The 26,429-nt window shown below is 30.3% G+C and overlaps 1 protein-coding gene and 1 long non-coding RNA gene across 4 annotated transcripts in view; one reads left to right on the top strand and one right to left on the bottom strand.

Moving 5' to 3' along the window:
• Positions 1-24,664, bottom strand: part of LOC127702147 (transmembrane protein with metallophosphoesterase domain-like) — a 28,344-nt gene extending 3,680 nt beyond the window's left edge. Inside the window, exons 1-5 of one of the 3 annotated variants that reach the window (XM_052206250.1) lie at positions 24,000-24,664; positions 21,203-21,313; positions 16,955-17,120; positions 15,729-15,868; positions 9,777-14,372 (exon numbers count right to left, since the gene is read on the bottom strand). In XM_052206250.1, coding sequence (XP_052062210.1) covers positions 14,185-14,372; positions 15,729-15,868; positions 16,955-17,120; positions 21,203-21,313; positions 24,000-24,663 — 1,269 coding nt within the window. In that variant the 5' untranslated portion in view covers position 24,664 and the 3' untranslated portion in view covers positions 9,777-14,184. Of the gene's footprint in view, positions 1-180; positions 347-2,393; positions 2,505-5,120; positions 5,797-9,776; positions 14,373-15,728; positions 15,869-16,954; positions 17,121-21,202; positions 21,314-23,999 lie in introns of those variants that run through there. The other 2 variants (XM_052206252.1, XM_052206251.1) reach the window with 2 other exon arrangements.
• LOC127702195 (uncharacterized) overlaps positions 23,276-26,429 on the top strand; it is a 305,823-nt gene continuing 302,669 nt past the window's right edge. Inside the window, exon 1 of the long non-coding RNA XR_007982315.1 lies at positions 23,276-23,290. This is a non-coding gene — a long non-coding RNA (uncharacterized LOC127702195). The remainder of the gene's footprint in view (positions 23,291-26,429) is intronic.

Raw genomic sequence — 26,429 nt, 5'->3', positions numbered from 1 at the left:
AACCTTATGCACATCTGTGCTAGAAATTCATATGTGAACTAGCACGGGTAGGATAAAAATATTAACGATTAGCATTGTGTGATATGGGTTATATATCATTTCCTCGATTAAAAACGTTCATGCTTACAACAGGAATATCTCACACTGAATCATGTTGTCCATACCATTAAGTTATAATACCTAATCCTATCTGCTTCTATATCATCAGTCCCAACAAAACATAATGAAGTTTCGTCTGGTTTGTCAGCTGGTACTTTAGCATTAGCGTTGTGTAAAACATGAATACCTAGTTCTGTAATTGCTTCCATCCAGTTTTTAACATCCATAGTGTAATATTCATGATTACCTATAAATAAAGGCAACAGTAGTATACCGCTGTTCAATAGTCATAAATCGATTTAACTGAAACAAATCCGGGTCACAAACCAAAACCGAGGGAAACACATCAACTATTAGAGGAAAACAACGGAACACTGAACTGCTACAAAACAAACGCAAACATATATAGAAACGGACTATTTGACAACAACTGCCATATTCCTGACTTGGTACAGGACATTTTAAGAAAAAATGGTGGATTGAACCTGGTTTTATGGCTAGCCAAACCTCCCGCTTATATGGCAATGTTAAAAATATCGCTAAAATGACAACATTTTACCTGACAGGAATACATTACAACTAAACGCAAGAACACTCAGGACAGAGACATACATAAATGAATAATATAATAGTACATTACACCATGTAAACCACATAATAACAACGGACACCTCCCATTTACACCACAATAGAATTATGAACTGTGCCTCACACGAATGTATCAACGTCACAAAAAAGTGACGTCACAGGTAAATTTCTAAAAATAGAATAAAAATTCGGATTAAGTTTGTAATGGCCTTATTTTATGTATTTTCTAACCATTACAAGAATATTTATATAGAATTGTGTTAGTAATGGTGTAATTATTTGTTATTTTCTAATCCGTTTTTCTTCTAAATCAAAACTGTAAAAACAAATAAATCCTGTGCATATAGTAGCTTTAAACTAAAAATCATATAAATCAACTAGCTGATTAATTATCTTAACTTTTACATACATGTAGAAAATAAAAACAGAATTCAAACCACAAACGATAAGACATAACACAATATCCAACCAGAATTATAAACGAAAAATCATAACTAAATACATGAATGTTGGATGTATAAAAACATATACATCAACATGAAAATATACATTTGTTGATTTTATTGGAGGACAAGAACCGTTATATGAAACTTTTATAAAGGATTTCACGGAAACCTGTGTTGCGCCTGGAATTGCAGCTGTCAGTGTAAAAATGCAATGTTGATTGTAAAATAACAATGTCTATATCAGTAAATTGTTTAAAAAATGGAAGTTCAAACGATTTCTTCGGGTGCTATTTCATGGTCATGAGAAAGCTTCTGTCCAACGGCTCGTAACAGTTCATGAAGATTTAACAATGTTATTATTACCTTAAAAAATAAGTCCATCTATCAGATAAATACAGGATATGAACAATTATAATTTCAAATATTCCTTTAAAAAATAGCTTCCGTCCGAATTTCATAAAATTCTAATAAGTTTAGATAGTTATTGATTAAAAGTCCTTTCATCAGTAAAAGTCGGGAAAATGAAGGTTAATTTTTTTTTGGAAAAAGTGTCTCTTAACGAAAATACAAAATTGAAAAAAGAATATTGTCAAAATATTTGTCTTGATATATACTGTCTTTTGATCACATAGAAGCTCCATGTGTCGTAAATTTAAAGTCCTTGAAGATTTGACAAAGTTATTGATGTCTAATATACTTTAACCACAGACTAGACCTTAATTTTTATAACTCCGAAGATGGAATGTAGGATCGCTATGCCTGGCTTCCGCGACTTTCGTGGCAGGCTCGACAAAAATGGCTTTCTCGGATAAACACCATTATTTAAATAAATTATTGTCTCACTCACAGAAGGTTTATGTTAAGTTTAGGTGTAAGTATTACCACCAATAAGCGAAAGGCTGAGTCTACACATGCATCTATAAACTCCGTAAAAATATCCTTTTTACCTAAAATTGATTCCAAATGAAACAAATATTTTGTCGCAATAACTTTAGTTAAACTATGTTGCATCTGTGGACTCAAACTGTGATATCATGAAACAGGTTTGTACATGTAGGAATAATTGTGTTGCCATAACGCTAAAAATGAAATATGACCAAGTGTTCAATATTGGAATGATATAGATATAATTAGTAATCAATTATCATAATCATCCATTCTTAATTGAATATACAATGGACTTTTCTAATGAAGTACATACTGTTATTGAAGTTGTACAAATAATTTCTGATTCAGCATCAATTGTGTTATATGCATTACCTGTGACATAAAATTTTCCATGCTTTGATTGAATATTCCTCAGTGGTTGTACTGCATCCTTCAACTGTGAAACAACACCATCAACTAAATCCCCATCAATTACAACAACATCTGAAAAATCATACTCTGAAATCTTTTTTCTTCAAAGTTAGTGTATTTAGATTCTAATACTAGTGAAATATAGAAAACTGTTTTGAAATTGGTCATTTTCAATATTTCTATATGATTAAATTGCACGCGATACAAATCATGCATTCATAAAAGGAGGAGGATTGAATAAATAGTTTCCCCGTCTGGTCACATTATCATGTTCCTGTACCAAGTTAAGTCCCAGTCAGGATTTTTTTTTCATTTATCAGCTGTCGTTTTATATTGAATGATTTTTTCTGAAATGTTGCGTTGGTTGATAGACTCGAGCAATGTTTGAATTGACAAATTGTTAAGACACTTGTATAATGGTGATGACAGTTAGTTCCCCTCTAGAAGTCTTATATTTTGTTTTATTGGATAATTGTCTCATTGACACATACCATATATCTCTATTCATCCATTCATTCATTTAACTACAATATGTTTTATTAGTTAGTCAATGGTCCTTAGTTTCAATTGTTTATTCATGCTCCACAAAACAGTTAGAAGCTAACCAAATGGAAAGAGTTATCATTATAATAATTTTTATACATGATATTTAATAACTTTGACGGGAATGCAAGGAGGAAAAAATGGGGGCTAAAATATAAGGTTATTATTCGTCCTATTCATTCATTAATTACTAATAACACTTTTCATTTCACTTCCTTGTAGATATATGCACACATTTAAAATTTATATTTGATTAATTCCAATAGTTCTGTGTATTTTTTCACTAGGATATGAAAAAAAAACTAGTTTGAATGATGGCTATCATTGAAGCATTATGCATAAAATATAGTTGATCTGCTATTGATTAAACATTTTTAACTTCTGGAATAGACATATAATTATATATATTTATTCCACATATCCTTTAAGGTATCCATACGATATTAAAAAATCTGGTAATATTAGAAATATATATTTAGCGGTAGTCGTCATCCAGAGTTCCCTGTGGCCAGTATTGTTTTATTTGACCGAACAAACCGTGACTAGAATTTAAGAAAGACAGGGGAGCATCAAAGAATGTCACAACTATCCGACATCTGCAGCATAAGCTTTTTGATTAAGGTGACAACCAATTAATTATTAATACATTTTCTTTCAAACACATACAACTTCCGATAATCATGGAAGAAATGTGTAGTTGTCATGAGGATAATTTACTATTGTCACCCATTATTATAATTCGTGAGTCAATAAAAGAAATCTTACCATTGTCATTGTCATATGATCGTTATTTTGACCAATCATATAAAAGAACAGAGTTCCAATGTCATCCACGTTGCACAAATTTTATCTGTCCAAGCGTAATAACTAAAACAATTTTATTCAGATATTGCTGATTTAAACCTTTGATATCAATTTCACGATGCACGTGAGAGCGCTTACAATGCAATTTTCCATATAATTAATATTTCCAAGGGGCATAATTCTTTGAAAAATACTTGATCCGCACTGATTTTCGAACTTGTCCGAGACATTGCCTATATAAACCTTTGATATAAATTTTATGAAAATCTGGCCAGAATTGAAAGCGCTTACAAGACCGGACGGACGGATAGGACGCCCGGGTTTTCTATGTCCCCAGTAACGCGACGTGCTAAAAATAATAATTAAAAGAAGGGTTTTATATACATTTTGTATTTTTAGTAAACATCGCAAAGACGATTTTTCTGTTGCATATAAATAAAATAGACATTCTATAAAATGCACATGATCTATTTTAGATGATTCCTTTGTTTCACAAGTAAGTCATATTATATTTTTTGAATATTCATGTAAGTAATTCATAACTAATTGTGTCACATTAGGCAAGTTACCATGTTCATGGTGGATATCCATACTGTGTTTTTTTTATAATTACCAATGGCGGCAAAGTTACGGTATACAATTTAATTGATTTGTATTTAGTAGGATACACTTAGTGACACACAAGTTAAATTAAAACTATAAATATTAATGCTCAAATAATTCCTGTAAAAGGATGTAACACAATGAGGTCATGTCTAATATTTGGTGAATTTACATTCCTTACGTTTTGAATTAAAACGCCACCTTTCTTCTCACACTAATCTATGAACATGATGAAATTCAAGCAAAAATATAGTAGTAGCACCCCTTCAATTCAACGTTTGCACCATTTTAAACCACCAAATCCAGTGTAATCCATTTGGAGAACCATGAAAAAAAACGGAGCATAAGTTTTCCTGACCTAGCCTTACACGAATGAACTGGGGGAAATTAACAAATAGAACTGCTGTTAAATAAAACAGTTTTATGTTATTTCACTCCGTTTAAGCCCATATCCAGAGTTAACCTTTCAAGTATCATATTGAAAAAAAAAATGAACAGGGGTTCTCTGATTCAGCATAATCCGGTTATTACTGGGGAAATCTGACAAATAAAACTGCTGAAAATAGAAAATAGAAAACTTTTGATGAAATTCTTTAGTAAAGACAATAGATATGTGCCTTGACTGCTTGTCATCTGCAAAGATATTTTCCGGTTCTGACCTCTAAAGTGGATATTGACAGATTGAATTGAATGAAAATCACGGTGCAAAAACTTAATTTAACAATTTTTTTATACTACCTGACTGAAGATTGTTGGTAATATTAACTGCAATTTCTAGTTGTTTCTTTCCAACAGTTGGTCCAATGTGAATATCACTGAGTAATGAAATTGTAAAGCCATTCAATGATGATGGCAAATTTTTTAAAGGAATAGTAACATTTTTAACGATTGGTGGTTGACAAACTTTATAATACCCGTAACTTGTCATTAACAAACCATACACAATTGTCAATATTGCTGTATGATCATCTTTAAAAGGTCTCTTTTTGCAAAGTCTTATTATTAAGTTAACTGTTTTAGCGAAAACTAAGAATGTAAACAACTGCACATGTGCCCCTAAACACAAGTAACTGATTGTGCCTAGGAATGTTGGTTCTGTTCTGTTAAGAAAAACGTTTGATGCATAACTTCCATGTGCCAACATTGTATAAAGTATCAGTATTAATTTCCACAAAAGTCGGAGAGTTGAAGCTTGATGACCTTTATCATGACATATAGAAGACAGGTTTTTCCATATAAAGATCGACATTAGTGAAACGACACCTTCGAGGAAAATCACAAATTGAATCTTCAGAATTAATCCTTTTAGTGTGTTTTCAAGAGAAAGCACCCATGACTCTGCAAATATTACGCTTAAAACAATAACAACTACTGGGACAACCAAAACAACCTTTCTTCTCATAATGATGCCGGATTGTTTATATCGGTTACATTTAAGAAAATCGTAGTTTGGGATATCAATACCGGTTACAGATCCGATATGCGTTCCGTTTATGGTCTGCATATTTACCGAGTTATATTAAAGACAATTTTAAATATCAACATATTTAGAAATAGCTTAGCAGATAATAAAAATTAGCGTATTTTTATACACGTTAATGACTATTTACTGTTATATGTTTTGATATGTGGAATATAATAGTGATCGTACCCATTTTGAACATAATTTGGCTAGAATAACACCCTTCTTCAACATCCTATTAATATATATATTTGTTATACATATTAACGTAATGCTTTTGTTGTATGATTGTGATAATTGATTTTATATGTTTTTGTGGCAATTTTAAACAATCAAATCATTTTATTTGATTTACCAAAACAAAAGGTGAAGAAAATCTAGGACACTATCGGTAAATGTAAAATATAAAAATGTAAAGACCGAGAAAACATGTCGTTTGTTAGTTGAGACACAGATACGTGTATTAGTCAACCAATTGTCAGTAATCGGTGCTTCCGTACTGACATGATTTATAATCCGTTGGTAAATTTCAGAAATTATAAAGAAACTATGGTTCCAACTCCCTCTTGTAAAGTTGACCATAGACGGATTTGGCTATTACTTTTAGGTCCCTCTGGTCTTACACCCCAGTTCTATTGTTATACTTCATAGTTTCTATTTCTGAAACAAGTGTAAATTGAATAGATCTATTGTTACGAATAACAATGGATTTTGAAAAAAGGGTGTAACGAGCGGGGTTTCTGGAAACCCCTGCTTCTACATCCCTAAAACACTGTCCATTGTTATTCATAACAATAGAAATTGTTTTTGTTTAATAGCACGAACATAAGAGATTACTAATAGTGTTCACTACAAGTTGTTTCAAGACATATCAAAAAAACATATTTCAGGAAATTCCAATAGCCATGTCCCCATTCAAAAGCATTGATCGTAAAAAGGGGGTTCCAACCCCCGGAACCCCATCCCCCTTGGATTGCGCCAAAAAAGAAGGGTTCCTACATATGCAATCTGTATTTTTGTAGGTTAAGCGTGTCCGGTCGTCGGGTTTCTAATTCAGACACACCTATCCCTTAGTATGTTCGAATATGAATGTTTGTTTAATGTTGAGAAGAAGGGGGAAGGGGGGGGGGGCTTTTTTTGATAAAACTGTAACATGTAAAATACATTTATGATAACCTTCATTAAACTGATACATGTAAGTACTTAGGGTTATAAATATTGCATTATCTACAGTCTCTTCTGCCAAATCCAAGGCCTGACTCAAAATGTCGTCCGTCTTATACCCGTCAATATTGACAAATACAAGGAGCATGGTGTATTTTTTTTTGTAATAAGAATGCACGATACGGCCAACCTTGACCTGCTGATCCATATAAGCACATGGATTTAACGGGAATATGCAAAACGGCAACTTTGACATTTGTAAAATCTACTCACTTGTCAAAAGTTTGAATGAAGATTGTCAAAGTAAGGTTACTAGTGGGTTTTCATTTAAAAAATTCTTATTAATCATGGTTTGATATTGTCAATAAAAATGCCATCCGTTCTTTTTCAATTAATATTCAATGTAAATAAATATAGGGTTTAGCATCGGGTGTAAGTTAATTAGTTATACACTTCGGGATACAGCGTGTCTGGATAAGAAATCCCTCCGGCCTCTGGCCGTCGGGGTTTCTTATCTAGACACACCTATCCCTCAGTGTATAACTATTACGTAAAGCTCTTAATTAGCGCGGTTCGGTATTTGTTCATGCGGTTTTCAAATATAACGCTTTCGGCGTTCCTGATGAAGGGAGTTCTGGATAAACGCTTCGGACGCACATAATTGATTACGTGTTATTTTCTTTTTACCGTGATGGTGACAGTATAACTAACGTAGTGACGATTTCAATCGTTCATCCTCACAACTCCGAGCAATTTTTGTGTAAGGACCACATCCATATTAATGAGGTCCGTATAGTGTGTACATACACGAGCGTTATGTAAATGAGTGTATTCTACTGATGGGTATTGGGAAGTAAAAACTTATCAAAGATACCAAGATTATAAATTTGTACGCCAGACGCGGTTTTCGTCTACACAAGACTCACCGGTGGTGCTCGATTCATAACAGTTGAATGGCAATTCAAAAATAGTAATTAAACGTCTATGCAACTGTATTTTTCACTATAACTAGCTTTGAGTAACTGGTATGGTATATACTCTAGCTGATCGTTACTCTGCTGAAGCACAGCAACAGTTAATGCATGTACTGTTACGAAGGCAGTAGGGGAATTGTCGATCTAAATCATAGACAGAATCAGTCTGATATTTCATGCAGAATACATTGACTATCAAGTACCTAGGTTTGTTTTTCCAACTGTTTTGATTTGAGTGATCTGGTGAATTCTTTGTTGTAACGTGCGTAAGGTGAACTTATTTATAAGATTGGTATTTTTGATGATTTGAAGCAGAAATATTTATAAGTAAGAGGCGAACTCAGCCATTGTGTGCAAATGTTATTCATAAGCTAGACAAGTTTTAAATTCTAAAACGCTCATTGTTAAAAGACATTGATAACGGAAATAGACAAGCATTGCCCTATTCTTCTTCATAACGAGAGGCTATCTCAGCCATTATGCAAATGTTATCCATCTATAAGATAGATAGGTGATAATTTATTAAAAGCGCATTGTTCCAATGTAAGTGATACCAGAAATGAGACGAGTATTTCCTTCTCTATTATTTACATACATCTGTAAAACGATAAAATAGTTTAGATCTTGTTATCTTAAGAGACAAACTCACATCAAATAAAATTATGACAGGCCTCCTTTGGTTTTTTTCTCTCGGGACAAACAGCTTTTTTTTCTCTAAGTGTTCAATGGAAACAAACTAATTTTGTTTACCTCCCTTCCGAAACAAATTATTTGTTCCCAAATATAAATCAAAATCAAACAATTCATTAATATAAACCAATGTTTAGTTTTTGCAACCATGATTTTTCTAGAACATTCGATTTTACTCCCTGTTTTCAAATTATTCATGAAAGATTTAGGTTTGAGTCTTGTTTGTTTTTTAGCATTGTTTGGTATTTCTTATTCTTGTTTATGATTTCAGTGCTGTTCGTTGTTAATTTGTGTTTTCATTATTGTTTGTTGTTAGTCATTTGTTTTAGTGTTCTGTACAAGTGTTATAAGCAATACATGTATGTGCTTTCATTGATGTTTGTCTGTTATATAGGACAGCATAACTTCGATAACTGAGCACTACTGGTGTTTGCTTTTGGTGAAAAAAATCTGATTTGATATCAAAATTGCATTACTCTATATTTCCAGATACTATTATAGTTGTCATAATGTATTTTAGTGTTTTATTTGTTTATGAGCAATGTACTTTCAGTTCATGTCCTTCTTAACTGTTTCGTTTATAAATCTAAACTTATAATTATTGAAAGTTACACTGGTTTCATCAAAACTTTGACTTTTAAATACAAACAAGAAGGAATTTTCCCCTTGTATTTGTTTCACTCGCTTAGTAAATATCAAAAGTTGATGAATCCTAGTGAGATTTGAAAATCAAGTACACTTAAAGACTTTTTCATCATATTTACTAAAACCCATTATTCATAAATGCAATATAGTCCAAGATGTTTCTGTTCAAGACAACTTTGTGAAAATATTCCAAATTATACATATTTTTTGGAAACTTTATCATTGAACACCTAGCACAAAATGAATTAATTAGTATCTGAAAGACATCTACAGCCATTCCTTGAGAAGAATTTAGTTATGGTTTTGAATGTTCTTCCTATTTGTATAATAATATAATATTTATTTGATAAATACTCTAATCTAATATGCGGAATACCTACTAACCACTTATAAGAGTATTGCAGCATATAACAGCATCGAAATGGCAATAAATTATTCTACAATATTCAGTGATAAAGTAAAAAAAAAAATTAGTTTATTATTAACAAACAACAAAATGTCTATATTTTCATAATTAATAGTTGCATTACTTAACAACAAGTATATTAAAATTAAACAAAATCAAATGAACAATAACAATAATAATGCCAATCAATGAAAAATCCAGACCACATGTGTATATAATTAAAGTAACACTGGATGAAAATTTTCAAAATTACTTAAATTTTCTGTTTGAGAAGACTCTGTTCTTTATATCATTGTTTTATATGACAAGGTACACACAGAGGTAAACTGTTTGAACATGTAAATGTATTATTTCAATTTTTATTACCTAAAGCATAACATGGGATTATATACAGTATTTTATTAAAATGACTAGAAACCTAAAAAATCTTGTATCTTTTAATTTAAAGCATCTTACTACAGTAACATTACGGATGAGTAAAGAGAAGAAAAGTGACTATTCTGTGATTAAAAAGTGAAAAAAAAGTCAATAGTTACTTTGGAAACCATACTAATCATCCTTTTCTTTTCTTGAAATTCTAATACATATAGAGAGTATTGGTATGTCTCTGTGAGAAAACATAATTTAGTTTGGTACAAAAGGAATCTGATCTAAAACCAGTATTTAAGAAATTCTTTACACAAAACTATTATAACCTGACGTTCTATCCTTCTGTTATATTGAAAGGAAAATCATAAAATTATATGATAAATCTTATATCAATAACCACTATTCATTTGAACATTTTCTTATAACATTACAAACAATAGTATTCTAATGGAAACATGCCAACCATTGAAGAATTCAACTTGGAAAGGAATTATCTTTTACCTGGTTTCTAACTAGCTAGACCGATTTAACATAATGAATACACCATGAGATCAATAAGTTTTTCAATTAAAATTCATAATACATAAACATGGATAACAGGCATTGTCAAAAATAGACTAAATTCGTTTTAAGTATAAAAATCCAAGATTCATTTATTAACTTGTATATTTTTTTATTTTTCAGCCATCAAGTTTAAACTAAAAATATCTGTGTATTTGTAAATACATATGGTAAATCTTTTATCTGTGGCATTAATATCAATGAAACCAAGAATGAGTCCACAAATATTTGATTAATGGAACCTTAGTTTCATCATTATATTTGCTTAAAATTTGTTTATAAAATGTTTTACCACTGCATGTTCCATGAAATGTCACTTACACCATGTTTATTGTTGGGAACAGGATACATGTACACATAGGTCTGATATTATTACCTGATACAAAAGTCACAATACCTAGTATAGTATATGATTTTTCAATATTTATGTTAACTTAGGTATATTTTATCAGGTATAATATTAGACAAATGGTTAACATGTATAAAAAGAATACATATTATCAATTTCTTGTAAAAAGTAAACAAAATCATTTACACAACAACAAAAAAACATATATTATTCAATTAATTTTTTGAACACATGTGTATATAAAACAGTCAAATACAAACAAAATATAAACAAAGTTTTAAAGTTGAGTATTACTGCATTATAAACATTTTAACACATAGACAATGAAGATGAAATAAAAAAATAATGATGTTGCAGTTACATGTGAAATTTGGCTTTCAACATCCTGTAAATTCTGAAATTATTACGATCTTTTTATCAATGTGAAAAAAAAAAACAGTATCAAGTTCCCAATATTACAAACTCGCATTCATAATTTCAGCAGTAATTTTACTTTTAGCAATCACATTGATTAGATTTTACAGTTTTGGCAGTGGTCAAGGATTTTTCAATAATAAATGCATGCATTAATATCTGGATTTACAGTAATAGCTATAATTATTCTATTCAATGACTATTGCCCATGGGCAGTATCCCTGAGGGTATTATCAACCAAGTTATCAGTGACTTAGTACTGACATGATGTTTTACCAAGTTCAAGTTTTTATTGATATTAAAATAAAAATCTATGCCAATGATACAATTGCATTCGGCAAAGCTGACCTTTGATGGTTTTGCAAATCTTTAAGCCCTTTTTTAAAGAAAAAAATAGTTCTGATTTTTGCGCATATCAAACATGATCATAGTGAACAAAAATTCTTTGGTTTTCTAAACTTTTAGCTCTGGGTCTTCTAGAAGAAAGCTTTGAGCACTTTTAACAGTTTCTCATATCATAAAAACTTTCATTACACATCTTTGATCAAATTAAAGCTTTTAATCACAAATAACATAAGAATTAAAAAAGTATACATGAATCATTTTGAAAATAACATTTTGTGACCAATTATTCCTATATTGCAATCAACCTTAATTGATGAAAGTGGTAATTTTTTTTTCATTTGAAAACCTGTTTATTTGTTTTTTCTTGTTTAACTTGTTTATGGGGTTTTCAATGTTCACATTTTAAAAAGTAAAATTATACAGCTCATTGCAGTCAACTGGAGATGTTCTAGAATTTTGTAGATTTCATTCTATCAAACAAAATTTGATAGCCATATTAAGGATGTGCATTTCAATAATTTTATGTTAAATGTTCAAGAAAATGACACAATAAAGAAATTCTTTTTTTTTCATGGTTGCAGGTCTTTATCAATGTCTTAGTTAAAATGAATATGAGGACTGATGTAACAAACAAGCAAAACTGCAAAAACTTTTCTTTTTAAAAGGAAATAAAACTAATGTTCAAAAATTAAATGAAGGTAAATAATAATATTCATATATATATATATATATGTAAGCTGTTCCATTTGAAAAAGTATAAAAGTGTTTCTTGGATGTAAATTGTTTTAACAATAGTGCACACACTGAAATGTCTCGCCTGCTTAACTGACCAATGAATTTATGCTGATAGTCTTAAATGTAAAGTTTTACTACAAGGAAATATACCAAATATAGTTGACCTATTGCTTATAGTTTAAGAAAACAGACCAAAACAAAAAAACCTAACATTGAGCAATGAACTGTGAAAATGAGGTCAAGGTCAAATAAAACCTGCCAGACTGACATGTACATCGTAAAATATTTCCATTCACCAAATATATTTGACCTATTGCATACAGTATTAGAAAAACAGACCAAAACACAAAAACTTAACTTTTAACACTGAACCATGGAAATGAGGTCAAGGTCAGATGACACCTGCAAGTTGGACATGTACACCTTACAATCATTACATTACCAAATATAGTAGACCTATTTCTTATTATATCTGAGATATGGACTTGACCAGGAAAACTTAACCTTGTTCACTGATCCATGAAATGAGGTCGAGGTCAAGTGAAAACTGTCTGACAGGCATGAAGACCTTGCAAGGTATGCACATATCAAATATAGTTATCCTATTATTTATAATAAGAGAGAAATTAACATTACAAAAAATCTTAACTTTTTTTTCAAGTAGTCATGGAACCATGAAAATGATGTAAAGGACAATGGACATATGACAAACGGAAACTTCATAACATAAGGCATCTATATACAAAGTATGAAGCATCCAGGTCTTCTACCTTTTGAAATGTTAAGCTTTTAAGTAGTTAGTTAGTGCTGCCGCCATTGGATCATCATCCCTATGTCTTGCTTCCTGCTACAGAAGTCACAGGCTTGACAAAAATGTTTTTAAAAATGACTTTATTCAGTGGTGACATTATTGTTACTTTAAACTTTCAGAAAATGTTAAATTCACCACAAAAAAAGGAGAAGATGTGGGGGGAAAATGCAAGCAACAACTGTCATTTGATCTGAAACAAGTACATTTATGACACCAATGAGAGAAAAATGCTTCACTTTTACACTTACATGTCTTTACCTTTGTGAAAAGACATCATACATCATGAAGACCCATTGGTGGCCTTTTAAGTACCTTTTTGCAAGGACTCTCTTATATTTTTTCTTCAAAATCAATATTCACTATGTCTTATACATTAATATCTATAAATATGATTGAAGTTAAAATCATATTAAAGGTATCAAGACACCATAAAAAATATGAAAATTCCAAATATAGATCAGTGCACTTTTGGAATAAGTCAATAATGTACTGTTCACAGTTGATATTAACATGTCAAACATAGCCAACAAAATCTGTATGGCAGAAAAAAATAGTACAAATCTTCAAAATTGGATTTTTCTGGTTGATTGCAATGTGCAGAAATCACAGTTAATCACTATTCTCGTTAAAAATATTGGTATTGTTCATCTAAATAGATCAGTTCAGAAAAATGCATCTGCAAAATGAAGGAAAATGAAGTATTAATTTGTCTTTAATTCAACAGTAAACCATGTGCACACATTTAAGATGATTAGAACTTAATTTTCCTATTGACATCATATCAATTTAGAATGAGTTATTAATACAATACTGATAACATTACAACAAAAATAAATGTTTTGAGCAAATTAAATTAAGAATTATAAAATCATTTTAATCATACTGAAAGTAGTGTTATTTTTGTAATTTCATGTTGGGTGCCAATTCTCATAGGAAAGCCCCAATAGTAAGTCCCCATTGATACATAAATAAAGGTGTTTCCATGCTGATACAATCCAGCATAAAAAGGATTTATAAAATAGGCACCTATTATTATGGGAAACATTTGGCCGCCATGTGTATGTCCTGAAATACAGAAAAGAGAATTTGTGTTATTGACAAAGGTCAATCATAATCCTTCAAACAATAAAATGAATGACAAATACATTTATAAATGTTCAGGTGTGTTGTATTGAATAATAATGATAAATGTGTGTGTTGAAAATATGTTAAACATTTAAACAATTCTTGGGTTGATTTATAAGGATTTCATAAAATGAAAGTTCTCTAATCGTCATTAGCAAGAATAATCACCAAGAGAAAATGTCAAAATGAACTTTAATTATATGACTAGAAGTGATTGTTATTGTTGAAAACATGTTTACACATGTGAGTATTCAGTATCTTCTCCCCATTTGCATTGATGATAATATCCCCCTACCCTTTTACATTCATTTCCATAAAAAAGATATATTCTTAATGCTATCATTCTATCTTGTCCCATTGTATCTTCACCCTCTTTTTATTGCTAAAAATGAACACCAAGTGGCCATACATTGACACAAATGTGTTAATATTTAAGTAATTAAACAATGAAAAGTGATTTTTGAATTATTATTTGGTTGACTTAATTTTGTATGCAAAACTCCTCCTTATGCATGTAAGTCAACTTTGCTTGTTAATGATCCTAATTAACCTTTCTTGATTTGGTGCAAATGGAAGATTAAAAATTACTAGCATTGTTTTATATTAATAAATTTTAACATTTATTTCCATAAAAAAAAATTAGATACATCAAATTTGTCCAAGGACAACATATTATGATTTCTCATGTCAACAAACTGAATAATTTTCTTGAGAGGTTTATTTTAGCTTATTTTGCGATTAAGTAAAAAATTGCAAAAATATATCCTTATGAAAATTTGACCTTTAAAGAAACATTTGTAATAAAAAATCAGTGAAAGTAAGACATGAAAATAAAATCACAAGAATATATTTTGCCCTAGAAGTAGCAAAATTTAAGCACCACGGAAATAAACAACCTTTAAACAGTAAGCACCCTTCATTTTGTTTAAACTTGTTCCATATACTGTATCATATTGTCAGCTATTGTGTGTGTCAGACTAAGGTTTATGAATGCAACTAAAGACTCAGCTAATTTTAAGATGTTAAAAGAAATTTCCATTTTGTAAATAATTTTCTTTTAAAGAAATTCCTTATCTGAAATAATAATGTAGCAATCACATGGACAAACAAGTATGTACATTTATGTAAATTTTTTTATAGTCTTGTGACTTAAAAATCATATTTGTTTTGCTTTTATATAATGTTTTATTCAGATGATTTACCATTAAATCATGATATCTGAAAAGATTAATATAAATATTCCCTAAACATCTAAAAAAAATATTTCTATTTCTATTAAATTTATTTTCTACTTACCACATAGAATTAAATCAATTTTATTATTTGACCCCAATGCAATTTTCGCTGCACTTGGCTGATGTGCTAATAAAATGGTGATTTGTTTAGTGGAACAACCCTTAATGGCAGTGTCTAGTTTCATACCATGTCCATCATACCTGTAATGCAAACGTTATGGTAATATAAACGAGAACTTAAGCAAGTCCATAACAAAACACAACAGTGAAAAAAGTCACAACTCTTTTTGTTCAATCTAAAGTTTTTTTGTTTTGTGGATGGTTGTTTGATTGTACTTTTTATTGTTTGTTATAATAATGTTGATATGAGGGGAATACATGATGAGACAGCCACTTTACATTTGGAAACAGAAAATCAGTTCCACACAAAAACGTTTAAAAACCAGAGGATCCAAATTGCTCACCTGACAAGAATATGTCATATTTATAAAAAAATTTTTCACCTTTTTCACAATTAACTTTTTTTTGAAAAACATATTACATATTTTCAATTATACAGCTTATCAAGTATATTCATGTGAAATCAAGGCATTTAAATAATTGTTCTTCATTGTCAAGATTATTTTATTTATTTCCAGAAAAATCTGGATAATTTTTTTTTTTTCCAAATATCCCATGCCCATCACCTCTTTCCAAAGTGAAATGGCCTTCCTGTATGCAGTCATCATAAATTATTTGTAGATCTTAATTTGCTTATTTTTCAATATTGTGTAGACTAGTTTCTCTGAATTCTTTATTGTTTTCAAAGAAGATAAAAGCTTGTGTACAACTATTTGGCCTGCCAACTGGTATGATTCTTATGTAGACAAAACATGTGTATGGTGTAAAAAAGGGAACTAAGTATATTTCATGAGTTTTAGAAATCCATCTATAAAACCAACATCAGCAGGATATATTTTAATGTTAGCACAATGTTATATATATTATAATTTTTATTTCTCTCAAATATTTATGGTTCTGTTTTGTAGTAAATTTCTACAAATTGTTTATGTAACTGATTAGGTGGTGGTCTTGTTTGCTATCACCTGTTAGTTGAGACATAGACTTTGGATTTAATTCTTCATGTTGTAAAAAATATAAGTTACAGATTTTCCCAATGTTATTTTGCATAGGATATTAACTTTTCTTCACTGGCAATATTCTTTTTAGACATGTCCATGCTTAAAACAGGAGCACCTTGGACTTAATCTTGTTGCCCATATAATTAAAATATAATCATGTTAATACCTAATCCTATCTGCTTCTATATCATCAGTCCCAACAAAACATAAGGAATTGTCGTCTGCTTTGTCAGCAGGTACTTTAGCATTAGCATTGTGTAAAACATGAATACCTAATTCTTTTAATGTTTCCATCCAGTTTTCAACATCCATAGTATAATATTCATGATTACCTGGAAATAAAACAACACTTATTTGATACAAATTTTACTATTGCTCTGTATAATTTTGTATCTGCTATTTCACTTATCATACATGTATTTATATGTTGTATATAATTATTTACTCCATTCTGTCATTTTCGTCATTATATATTCTTTACAAACATGTTGCCTCTTGTAATAGTGTAATGCTTGAAGTGTAGAAAAATCTTAGTGTTTTGAAAGATTTGAATGTTTTATTAATGACAGAAAAATTAACAGAAAATGCCTATCAATGATATTCCATGTGATGTCAACACAAGAGCACAGACTACTTTGCTGGTGATGTTCTCAGGGATAAAACCCCCATCTGTGTATGATAAATTGTTGGTCGTTTCCGATGTGTATGTTGTTGTTTGTATTTGTTTGTATGAATGTACATTGTATATAGATAGATATAAGAAGATGTGGTATGAGTGCCAATGAGACAACTCTCCATCCAAGTCACAATTTGTAAAAGTAAACCATTATAGGTCAAAGTACGGCCTTCAACACGGAGCCTTGGCTCACACTGAACAGCAAGCTATAAAGGGCCCCAAAAATGACTAGTGTAAAACCATTCAAACAGGAAAACCAACGGTCTAATCTATATAAAAAAACGGGAAACACTTATGGACAACATCAACAAACGACAACCACTGAACATCAGGTTCCTGACTTAGGACAGGTGCAAAAAAAATGCAGCGGGTTTAAACGTTTCAATAGGCACCAACCTTCACCCTACCTGAAACAATAGTGTAACATCACAACATAGAAAGACACACTATAAAATATCAATTGAAATGGCTTAACTCAATCAAAAGACATATTAACAAAAACAAGTGAACATACACTGAACGAATAAATTTGATCTATGACACAATGTAAATACAAAATTAATAAAACAAGGGGGTTAGATGTTTAACAATATCAGAAAGACAACCATAACCTTGGACAAAATGCCACCCAAATAAAATAACGCACACAGGTAAATAAAAATAATTTTGTTGTAAGGTACAGTACTACCTGTGACATTATCTTATTAATGGAGGCCATAAAAAATATGGTCACCATGATGGCCCTAAATGTCCATCATTATACCTCCTGTTGCTTAATTAATACACAAGGTATTAATCAAAAACTAGTCAAGGATAAAGGGAAATCATGACTGCATTGAAGTGTTAAAATTATATAACTTACAGGTAAAGTGTCTCAGGTAAAATATAAGTGTTTGTCAAATTTAATAACTGATTATGACAAGAAAATTCTAAAATAAAATGAAATAATAATTATAAAACTAGTTGAACATATAGCTTCCTAACTTTTTTTTTGTAAACATTTTTTCATGACTGTTTGTTTTGATGTTATACCTTTTAAATAATTCTATCAATTTAAGTTATTTTTACATGTATTTTTTGGCAAGTGAATAATAAATGAATATCATCTTCTAATATATAATACAAACTTTCACAATGCCTGCCTTTTTCCATTGTTTCTCAAATTAATTTTCTAAAATCAAAATTGTTTATACTTACTGCATTTAACATGGTTTAACAAATGTTTAAGATGATCTTTAGGACTTATTTTAAATAAAATTTAGGCAATTCATTATTTCTCTATTGAATAAATACATGTATATTCAAAATATTCATTACAGAAAAATTTGATAATATTTTTGTTGTCATATAAACATATTACAATTTAATCAAGTTTCTGACAAAAACACCCAAAAACAATCATTATAATGCAAAGAAATAACAATTTTATAAGAAATCAAAGCACATGGAAAAAAGTTATTAGGTTTTGCCCTAAGTTCTAATGACTTTTTTTTATAAAGGAGCCAATATTTTAAACATGTTCCATGTTATAGAGGTTTAGCATTTCTTTTACGTTTTGTTCTTGGTTAAGATTTTATTCATAAGATTCAAGATTTTATTCACAAACTGGTCAGAGACATAATTATGAGAAGGTAAACAATTTTCAAATAGATTATCTCTAAGTTGTTATGTTAATTTTACAAACAATTCTATCCTTTATAGTAATTTTTATCCACCATTTTCTACTTCTAAATTATGACCACTAATTCTTTACTGAGTGAAGCATTTGAGTTTACTGTTTTCATCATAAGTTTTTATTTTATTTTCAAAAATATTCTTATTTTTTTTCTTAAAATTCATTTTTAATCAAGGGCTTTAAATAATCTAATTCATTCAAGTCCCTGCAATTATTAACTTTATCTAAAAGGCCTGAGTTGAGTGAAATATTCTTTGCAAATGTATACCAAGAATATGTATCATGCATATGCCAGTCCTGCAGTTTCGACAATATAATACACAGAACAAAAAGTGATTAAATTAATAGACCATAAAAATGTCACAATCTATATAGAAGTGTACTTTATTTTTTCTGGATACAAATTTTGCCTGTTAACTGATAAAATTAGCCAAACTGAAGATAACATATTTGTTTCAAAAAGGAAGACAATTTTTTCTTAAAATAATTTCTTTTCATAAGATTTACTTTATTCAGATCAATATAGAGATAAGAACATTTTTCATTATGAATAGCATATGTCAAAATTTGATGATAACTAGGTAGCCATTTGGAAAATTTTAAGTCTCTAGTGATTCTTCGTGCACAACTCCAGTTTTTAGATTTGGAAATATATAAAAGATAAACAAAAATAGTTTATTCCTATACCATATAATGATATTTTTAGTTTTCCTGAATAATAATCATGAAAATAAATTGTACAACTTTGTTAACAAAATTTATTGTAAAAGGATTGATATTCATGATATTGATATTATATTATCAATGATAATTTTAAATAGTTAAGAAACAGGCTTGTTAAATTACTTGCTTCATGGTTCCTTTAAACATATCATTTGCATGATTATAAGTTATAATTAATAATTATTCATTTAATAATGCAAACAAACAATTAAATACCATGTACATCATTTGTGTACATCATGTACAATAACTTTTTTTTACTGTAAAAATAATTTAAAGGATTCTCTGTTATGTTTTCAAATGCTAGTCAATAACTTTACTTATCTTTGAATTTTTGTCATTTCTACTCAAGATTCTTTCCAAAAAGAAATTAAAAGAATAAGAACAAAAAAACAAATAAAAAATAACATTATTAAAAAAAAGAAAATATGTAAATATAAAGACAGAAAAATCAACAAATGATATGAATTAACAAAGACTAAAACAACATTCTATTCTACATTTTAAAGAAAAGGTGATATGTCAATTTGAGAAGAAACCTGAGTTACCTGTACAGGTAAATATTAATGAAACATACAAGCTGAAAACTTCAACCCTGATTGATTTCAACAGGTAACATAATTAGATAAAACATCAACCTATGTTTTATGACCCCAATAAATGGCCAACATCTTAAGATTGAATACCCCAATAAATGGCCACCATTCAATGGTGACCATACAAGAGGGTGGACATAACTAAGAGGAAGTCACAGGTTGTACTGTATACATGGAGTACGGAAATAATTTTTACAAAATAAATAATTTTGTTGTTCCTAGTACGAGAACAAAAGTGAAAATTTATCGTCATTCTAAACACTTATCAAAGGTGGTATATATTAAAAATAGTGAGACTAGATATTACACCGAATAATTAAACATTAAATAACAAAAATACATTACAAATTGTATCAACAGGTCAAATTAACACGAAATTACGATTTCAGAGTACTCGCAGTTACTGAAAGCTAGTTAAAAGCCAAAAACAATTAATAATAAAAAATCATGCATCAGAGACTAAAATTTGTCTGTTTTGGGGTTTTTATTCAGAGGAATAGTTTGTTGGTTGTTAATGTGTTCAGTTGTACTTTGCAGTATTTTTGGTGATTTCTGTTATCCCTTTTTTGGAAGTAGGAAATTATCTCATAGGTAAAATGTATTGGATGACAAGATAAAATTATACAAGAAAAGTAGCTTACAGGTAAAAACTATGATTTTTTTTCATTGTATATCACATCAATTATGTTTATCATCCTTACTGAAATGATTTTTATTCATACAATTACTTTATATATGCATTACCTGTGACATAAAATATTCCATGTTTTGACTTAATATTCCTCAGTGGTTGTACTGCATCCTTCAACTGTGAAACCATACCATCAACTAAATCCCCATCAATTACAACAACATCTAAAAAACATGAAAAAATACAAATGAAAATATTTACAAGTATTGGTACTGATATACATGTACATACTGGTTTAATATATTTTAGAGAAACTTTGTCATTTGTCATGTGATTAAATTTATTTTTATAACACATAAAAAGGGTTAACAGGAATTGCCAAAATACCACACTGTACAACCTGGCATCCTGGCCCGATCTAGTTGCGCGTTGTGAGATTAGCCAGGACCCCAGGCTACACACTGTACAACAGACAACAGCGTTTTTTTTACTTGACTTTTATTTTAAGGCATTTGGAAAATTTTCTGATAACCTTAAACCTTAGACCTTTCAATCCAAATATATCATAAAATAAATAAAATGGATAATAATTTTGTTAATAGTAAAAAAATATAGCATTTACTACATACATATAATTTTTGAAAATGTACAATTAAAACCTTCTGGAATTATACAAAAGATTTTTTTTTCATTACATTATTGATTTTTTCTTTCAAAAAGTTCACCTGTAAAACAAAGTTGAATATGAACCTTTACAGTTACAAAATATGAAACCAAATTGACAACCTGTGGCAGTAAAATTTCACACCTGGATGACCACCTGTTAATTGGCCCAGCAGGTAGCAATTTTTAACTTCCCTGGGGGTCCATGGTTTATGACCCCCAATAAATGCCTGACATCTAATTATATATAAAATGTGAGACATAGATGCTGATGATTTATCAGACTATGACCAAGTGTGTACTGTACATCATACATGTATACAAAAATAAGACATTTTTTTCTTATTCATCATTGTACACTTTTTAATTTAATTTATGTTACTGTAGTGGATTCATTTATTTCCATGGATACCAATTTTCATTGATTGAGAAAAATTTGTTTTTTCGTGGATATTAGATTTCATGGTTATACTAAATAGAAATAAGAAGATGTGGTATGAGTGCCAATGAGACAACTCTCAATTCAAGTCACAATGTGTAAAAGGTCAAAGTACGGCCTTCATCACAGAGCCTTGGCTCACACCGAACAGCAAGCTATAAAGGGCCCCAAAATGACTAGTGTAAAACAATTCAAACAGGAAAACCAACAGTCTAATCTATATCAAAAAAGAGAAACACTTAAGAACCACATCAACAAATGACAACCACTGAAACAGGTCCCTGACCTAGGACAGATGCAAACAAATGCAGCGGGTTTAAACGTTTTAACAGGTGCCAACCTTCACCCTAACCTGAAATAGTAGTGTAACATTACAACATAGAAAGACACACTATAAAATATCAATTGAAATGGATAAAGTCTGCATATAGAAGCCTGCCTATAGAAAATGTATACTTGGATGAACAGTAAAATTTGTGTGTTACCTTTATCAGGGAAATGCATGAAAATTGGTTACCCATGAATAATAACGAATCCACAGTATAAAAATCGGATGCACTATATACATGTATCATCATCCTATATATTTATATTACATCCTTTCAAAGCATCAGGTACATAATCATGATAATGTAAAATATTAAATGACTGGTGTCAAAATGAAATTTTACAACTTGAAAGTAGTATACACCATGTATATGTTGTCAGGTCATTAAAGATGGCATTTTTGGAAATAATATTGATTCACTCATAGGGTCTTTGCATCGGAAATAAACACATTTATTCCAAAACCAGTTGTTGGCATGATACGGGTTATGTTCTTCTCGTATAATTTATGATGGTATGATACTAAACACCTAACGGGAGGGATTGTGCTTGATTTTCATATGATGAAGACATAATCTTTCAATTAGTTTAATTGAGGTCTGGAGTAGGCATGTCAGTAACTGCTAGTAGTCCTTTGTTAATCTATATGTTGATCATAGTCATTTTGCTTAGTTTCTTCTGTTACCTATTCTAACATCGGACTCTGACTTCTTTTAAACTGAGTTTTACTGTGGGTATTGCTGTGTGTTTGATTATTCTACATTGGCTAGAGGTATAGGGGGAGGATTGAGATCTCACAAAACATGTTTAATCCGCCGCATTTTTGCGCCTGTCCTAATTCAGGAACCTCTGGCCTTTGTTAGTCTTGTTTTTTTAATTTTGGTTCATTTATATGTTTCGGAGTTTAGTGTGACATCCATTTGCCCTGAACTAGTATAAATTTTTGTTTAGGGGTCAGCTGAATCCTGCCTCTTGGACTAAGTGGGCGAGGGATTTTCTCACTGTGTTGAAAACCCTTTGGTGGCCTTGGGCTGTTTTCTGCTCTTTGGTTGGGTTGTTGTCTCTTTGACACATTCCCTGTTACCATTATCAGTTTTATGTACTTACATTACATTTTCTTTATTTTCACAAGCAAGTCATAAATAAATGTAAATAAAAATATATAAAACTACTTTCTCAACTTAACTCATAACTACTGTTTTTATTTTAAATTGTCTTTTTTATTTTTTAAATTAAATTTCAAATATATAATTTATCCATATATGACTTTGTCAATAAAATGACAAGGTACACTAAGCATACACTTTTATGCGACATAAAATTATATGGACATATGAACAGTATTTTACACTTTTGTAGAATAGACCTGACAATTGTAGTTTAGAAAAAAAATTGATTTCTTCAATATACAGAACATGCACATATATCATAATATGTTTAGATTTTTAGTTCATGATCTGTACATCTAATAATATTGTTACCTGATTGAAGACTGTTGGTTATGTCAACTGCAATTTCAAGCTGTTTCTTTCCTACAGTAGGTCCAATATGAATATCACTGAGTAATGTAATTGTAAAGCCATTCAATGAGGGTGGCAAATTTTTAATTGGAATAGTAACATTTTTAACGATTGGTGGCTGACAAATTCTATAATAGCCATAACTTGTCATTAAGAAACCATAAAAAATTGCCAATATCGCTGTACTATTATTTTTCAATGGTTTCTTTTTGCAAAGTTTGATCATGAAGCCAACTGCTTTAGCTATGACCAAGAATGTAAACATCTGAACATGAGCTCCTAAGCACAAGTAACTGAATATGCCTAGGACTGTTGGTTCTGTTCTGACAAGGAAAACGTTCGATAAATAACTTCCATGGGCAAACATTGTATAAATGATAAGTATAAATTTCCACAAAAGTCGAGGAGGCGATGCATCATGACCTTTGGTCTGAAATACAGAAGACAGATTTTTCCATAAAAAGATTGACATAACTGCAACGGCGCATTGTATGAAAATCACAACTTGAATTCTGAGAATTCTTCCTCTTAGTTTGCTTTCTAGCGAAAGTACCCATGATTCTGCAAATATAACACTTAAAACAATAGCAACTACTGAGACGACCAAAGCACCCCTTCTTCTCATGATCATGCCGGTTTGTTTACATCGCTTACAACATTTAGGATAAAACGAAAGTAGACGTTATAACTATATATTTGTATAAATTTTTTTCGTATTGAAAAGCTATATATAAAATGGTATTTCCATTTTGTCTTTGCTCAAAAAGTCTACAGAATAAAATAATAGCCTGGGAACCTGAGCCATTATAGAAAGCTAGACGATTGGTCATGATCGTATGCGGTAATGTAGTTTATCAAGTTACCAGTAAATATTTATACATAAAATAATATAGCAATGAACGCTTTTAAAAAGCAAAAATGTTATTAGCAAGTAGAAATTATTTTACAAACATTCCCAAAAAGCTTAAACACAGTCAGCCAGTACTTAGAAATAATATAACATATGTTATGCGTTGATTTGATAACATATGTAAAGGATTTTCTTCATGCCCAAAAGTAAATACTTAATTATATTATGCTCCCTGAAATTAGTTTCGGTAACACATTTACAGTCACCGCATTGTCCGTCCGTGTGTCAAAAAAAAATGCTAATGGAAAAATAGAAAAGGTGAAAATCCCATTAATTTTGCCGTCAAAGTTCAAGGTCTTTGTTACTAAGGATTTGTGATATGTGAACGTTGAAATTCTTGTTGTTTATACTAAAAGTGGATTTTTTTTAACAAAAATTTTCCAGATGAAATATCTGGGAGTTTCCCTTGTTTGATCTAATGAAACGAGACATATACCAATTAATGATATAGGGAAGGGCCGGGGAGAAGCATATTGATTTTTGTCATGATATGTCAAGCTCTACTGTTCTCATGATTGTGGAAAATAATAGACTGAGGTGCAGCCTATACCAGCTGGCAGATATAAACTACTGTAATATCATATGGATAAAAGCAAGCACACGTGAAATAACTGAAAATAAGTAAAATTATTAAAGAATATTCATTAAAAAAATTGAACGCAAAAAGTAGGTCCATGCCCAAAGCGCCTGTGGGTAGCACAACATCTGTAATACGTCTTAATATAACAAATGGCAAAGTTATAGTAGAGACATAGATAGATATATATATATATACATCACTGAAGAGACATTAATTGTCGAAATCCGGATATGGTGTACAAATTTTTGCACCTCATGTTTGCGGTATACCATCTTCTCCGCAAGTTTATTGTTTTCTGTTTGGTATTAAATTAATAATTAAGATCCATGTTACATCTCGTGATCAATTTATTTGGCAATCGTCAATGGCAGTCAGCAGGGTTTAAGAACATCAGTTGTTCGACCTGTTAGTCAAATGCGTTTTGTTAAAATATACTTTTCACTTTTTTGGTCTTTTGGAAAAATGTTGTTTGTGCTGTATTTAGACCCCTCTACCAAGAAATTTGTTTTACATGCACAAGTATAAAAATTGCGGTTTTTATCCAACGCAATCATAGGTTTGAACGTTGTTTTCAATTTAGACTTGTTTATATATATATATATATATATATATGTGAAGCCTAGGTGGTCGTGTGGTCTAGCGCGTCGGATACAGTGCAGGCGATTTGGTGTCACGATATCTCAGTAGCATGAGTTCGAATCCCGGCGAGGGAAGAACAAAAAATTTGCGAAAGCAAATTTACAGATCTAACATTGTTGGGCTGATGTTTAGACGAGTTGTATATATATTAATGGCAGTCAGCAGGGTTTAAGAACATTTGTTGTTCGACATGTTAGTCAAATGCGTTTTGTTAAAATATACTTTTTCACTTTTTTGGTCTTTTGGAAAATGTTGTTTGTGC

Source organism: Mytilus californianus, unplaced genomic scaffold, assembly GCF_021869535.1.
Source record: "Mytilus californianus isolate M0D057914Y unplaced genomic scaffold, xbMytCali1.0.p SCAF_5, whole genome shotgun sequence".
NCBI lineage: Eukaryota > Metazoa > Mollusca > Bivalvia > Mytilida > Mytilidae > Mytilus > Mytilus californianus.
This window is presented reverse-complemented; position numbering and strand designations above follow the sequence as displayed.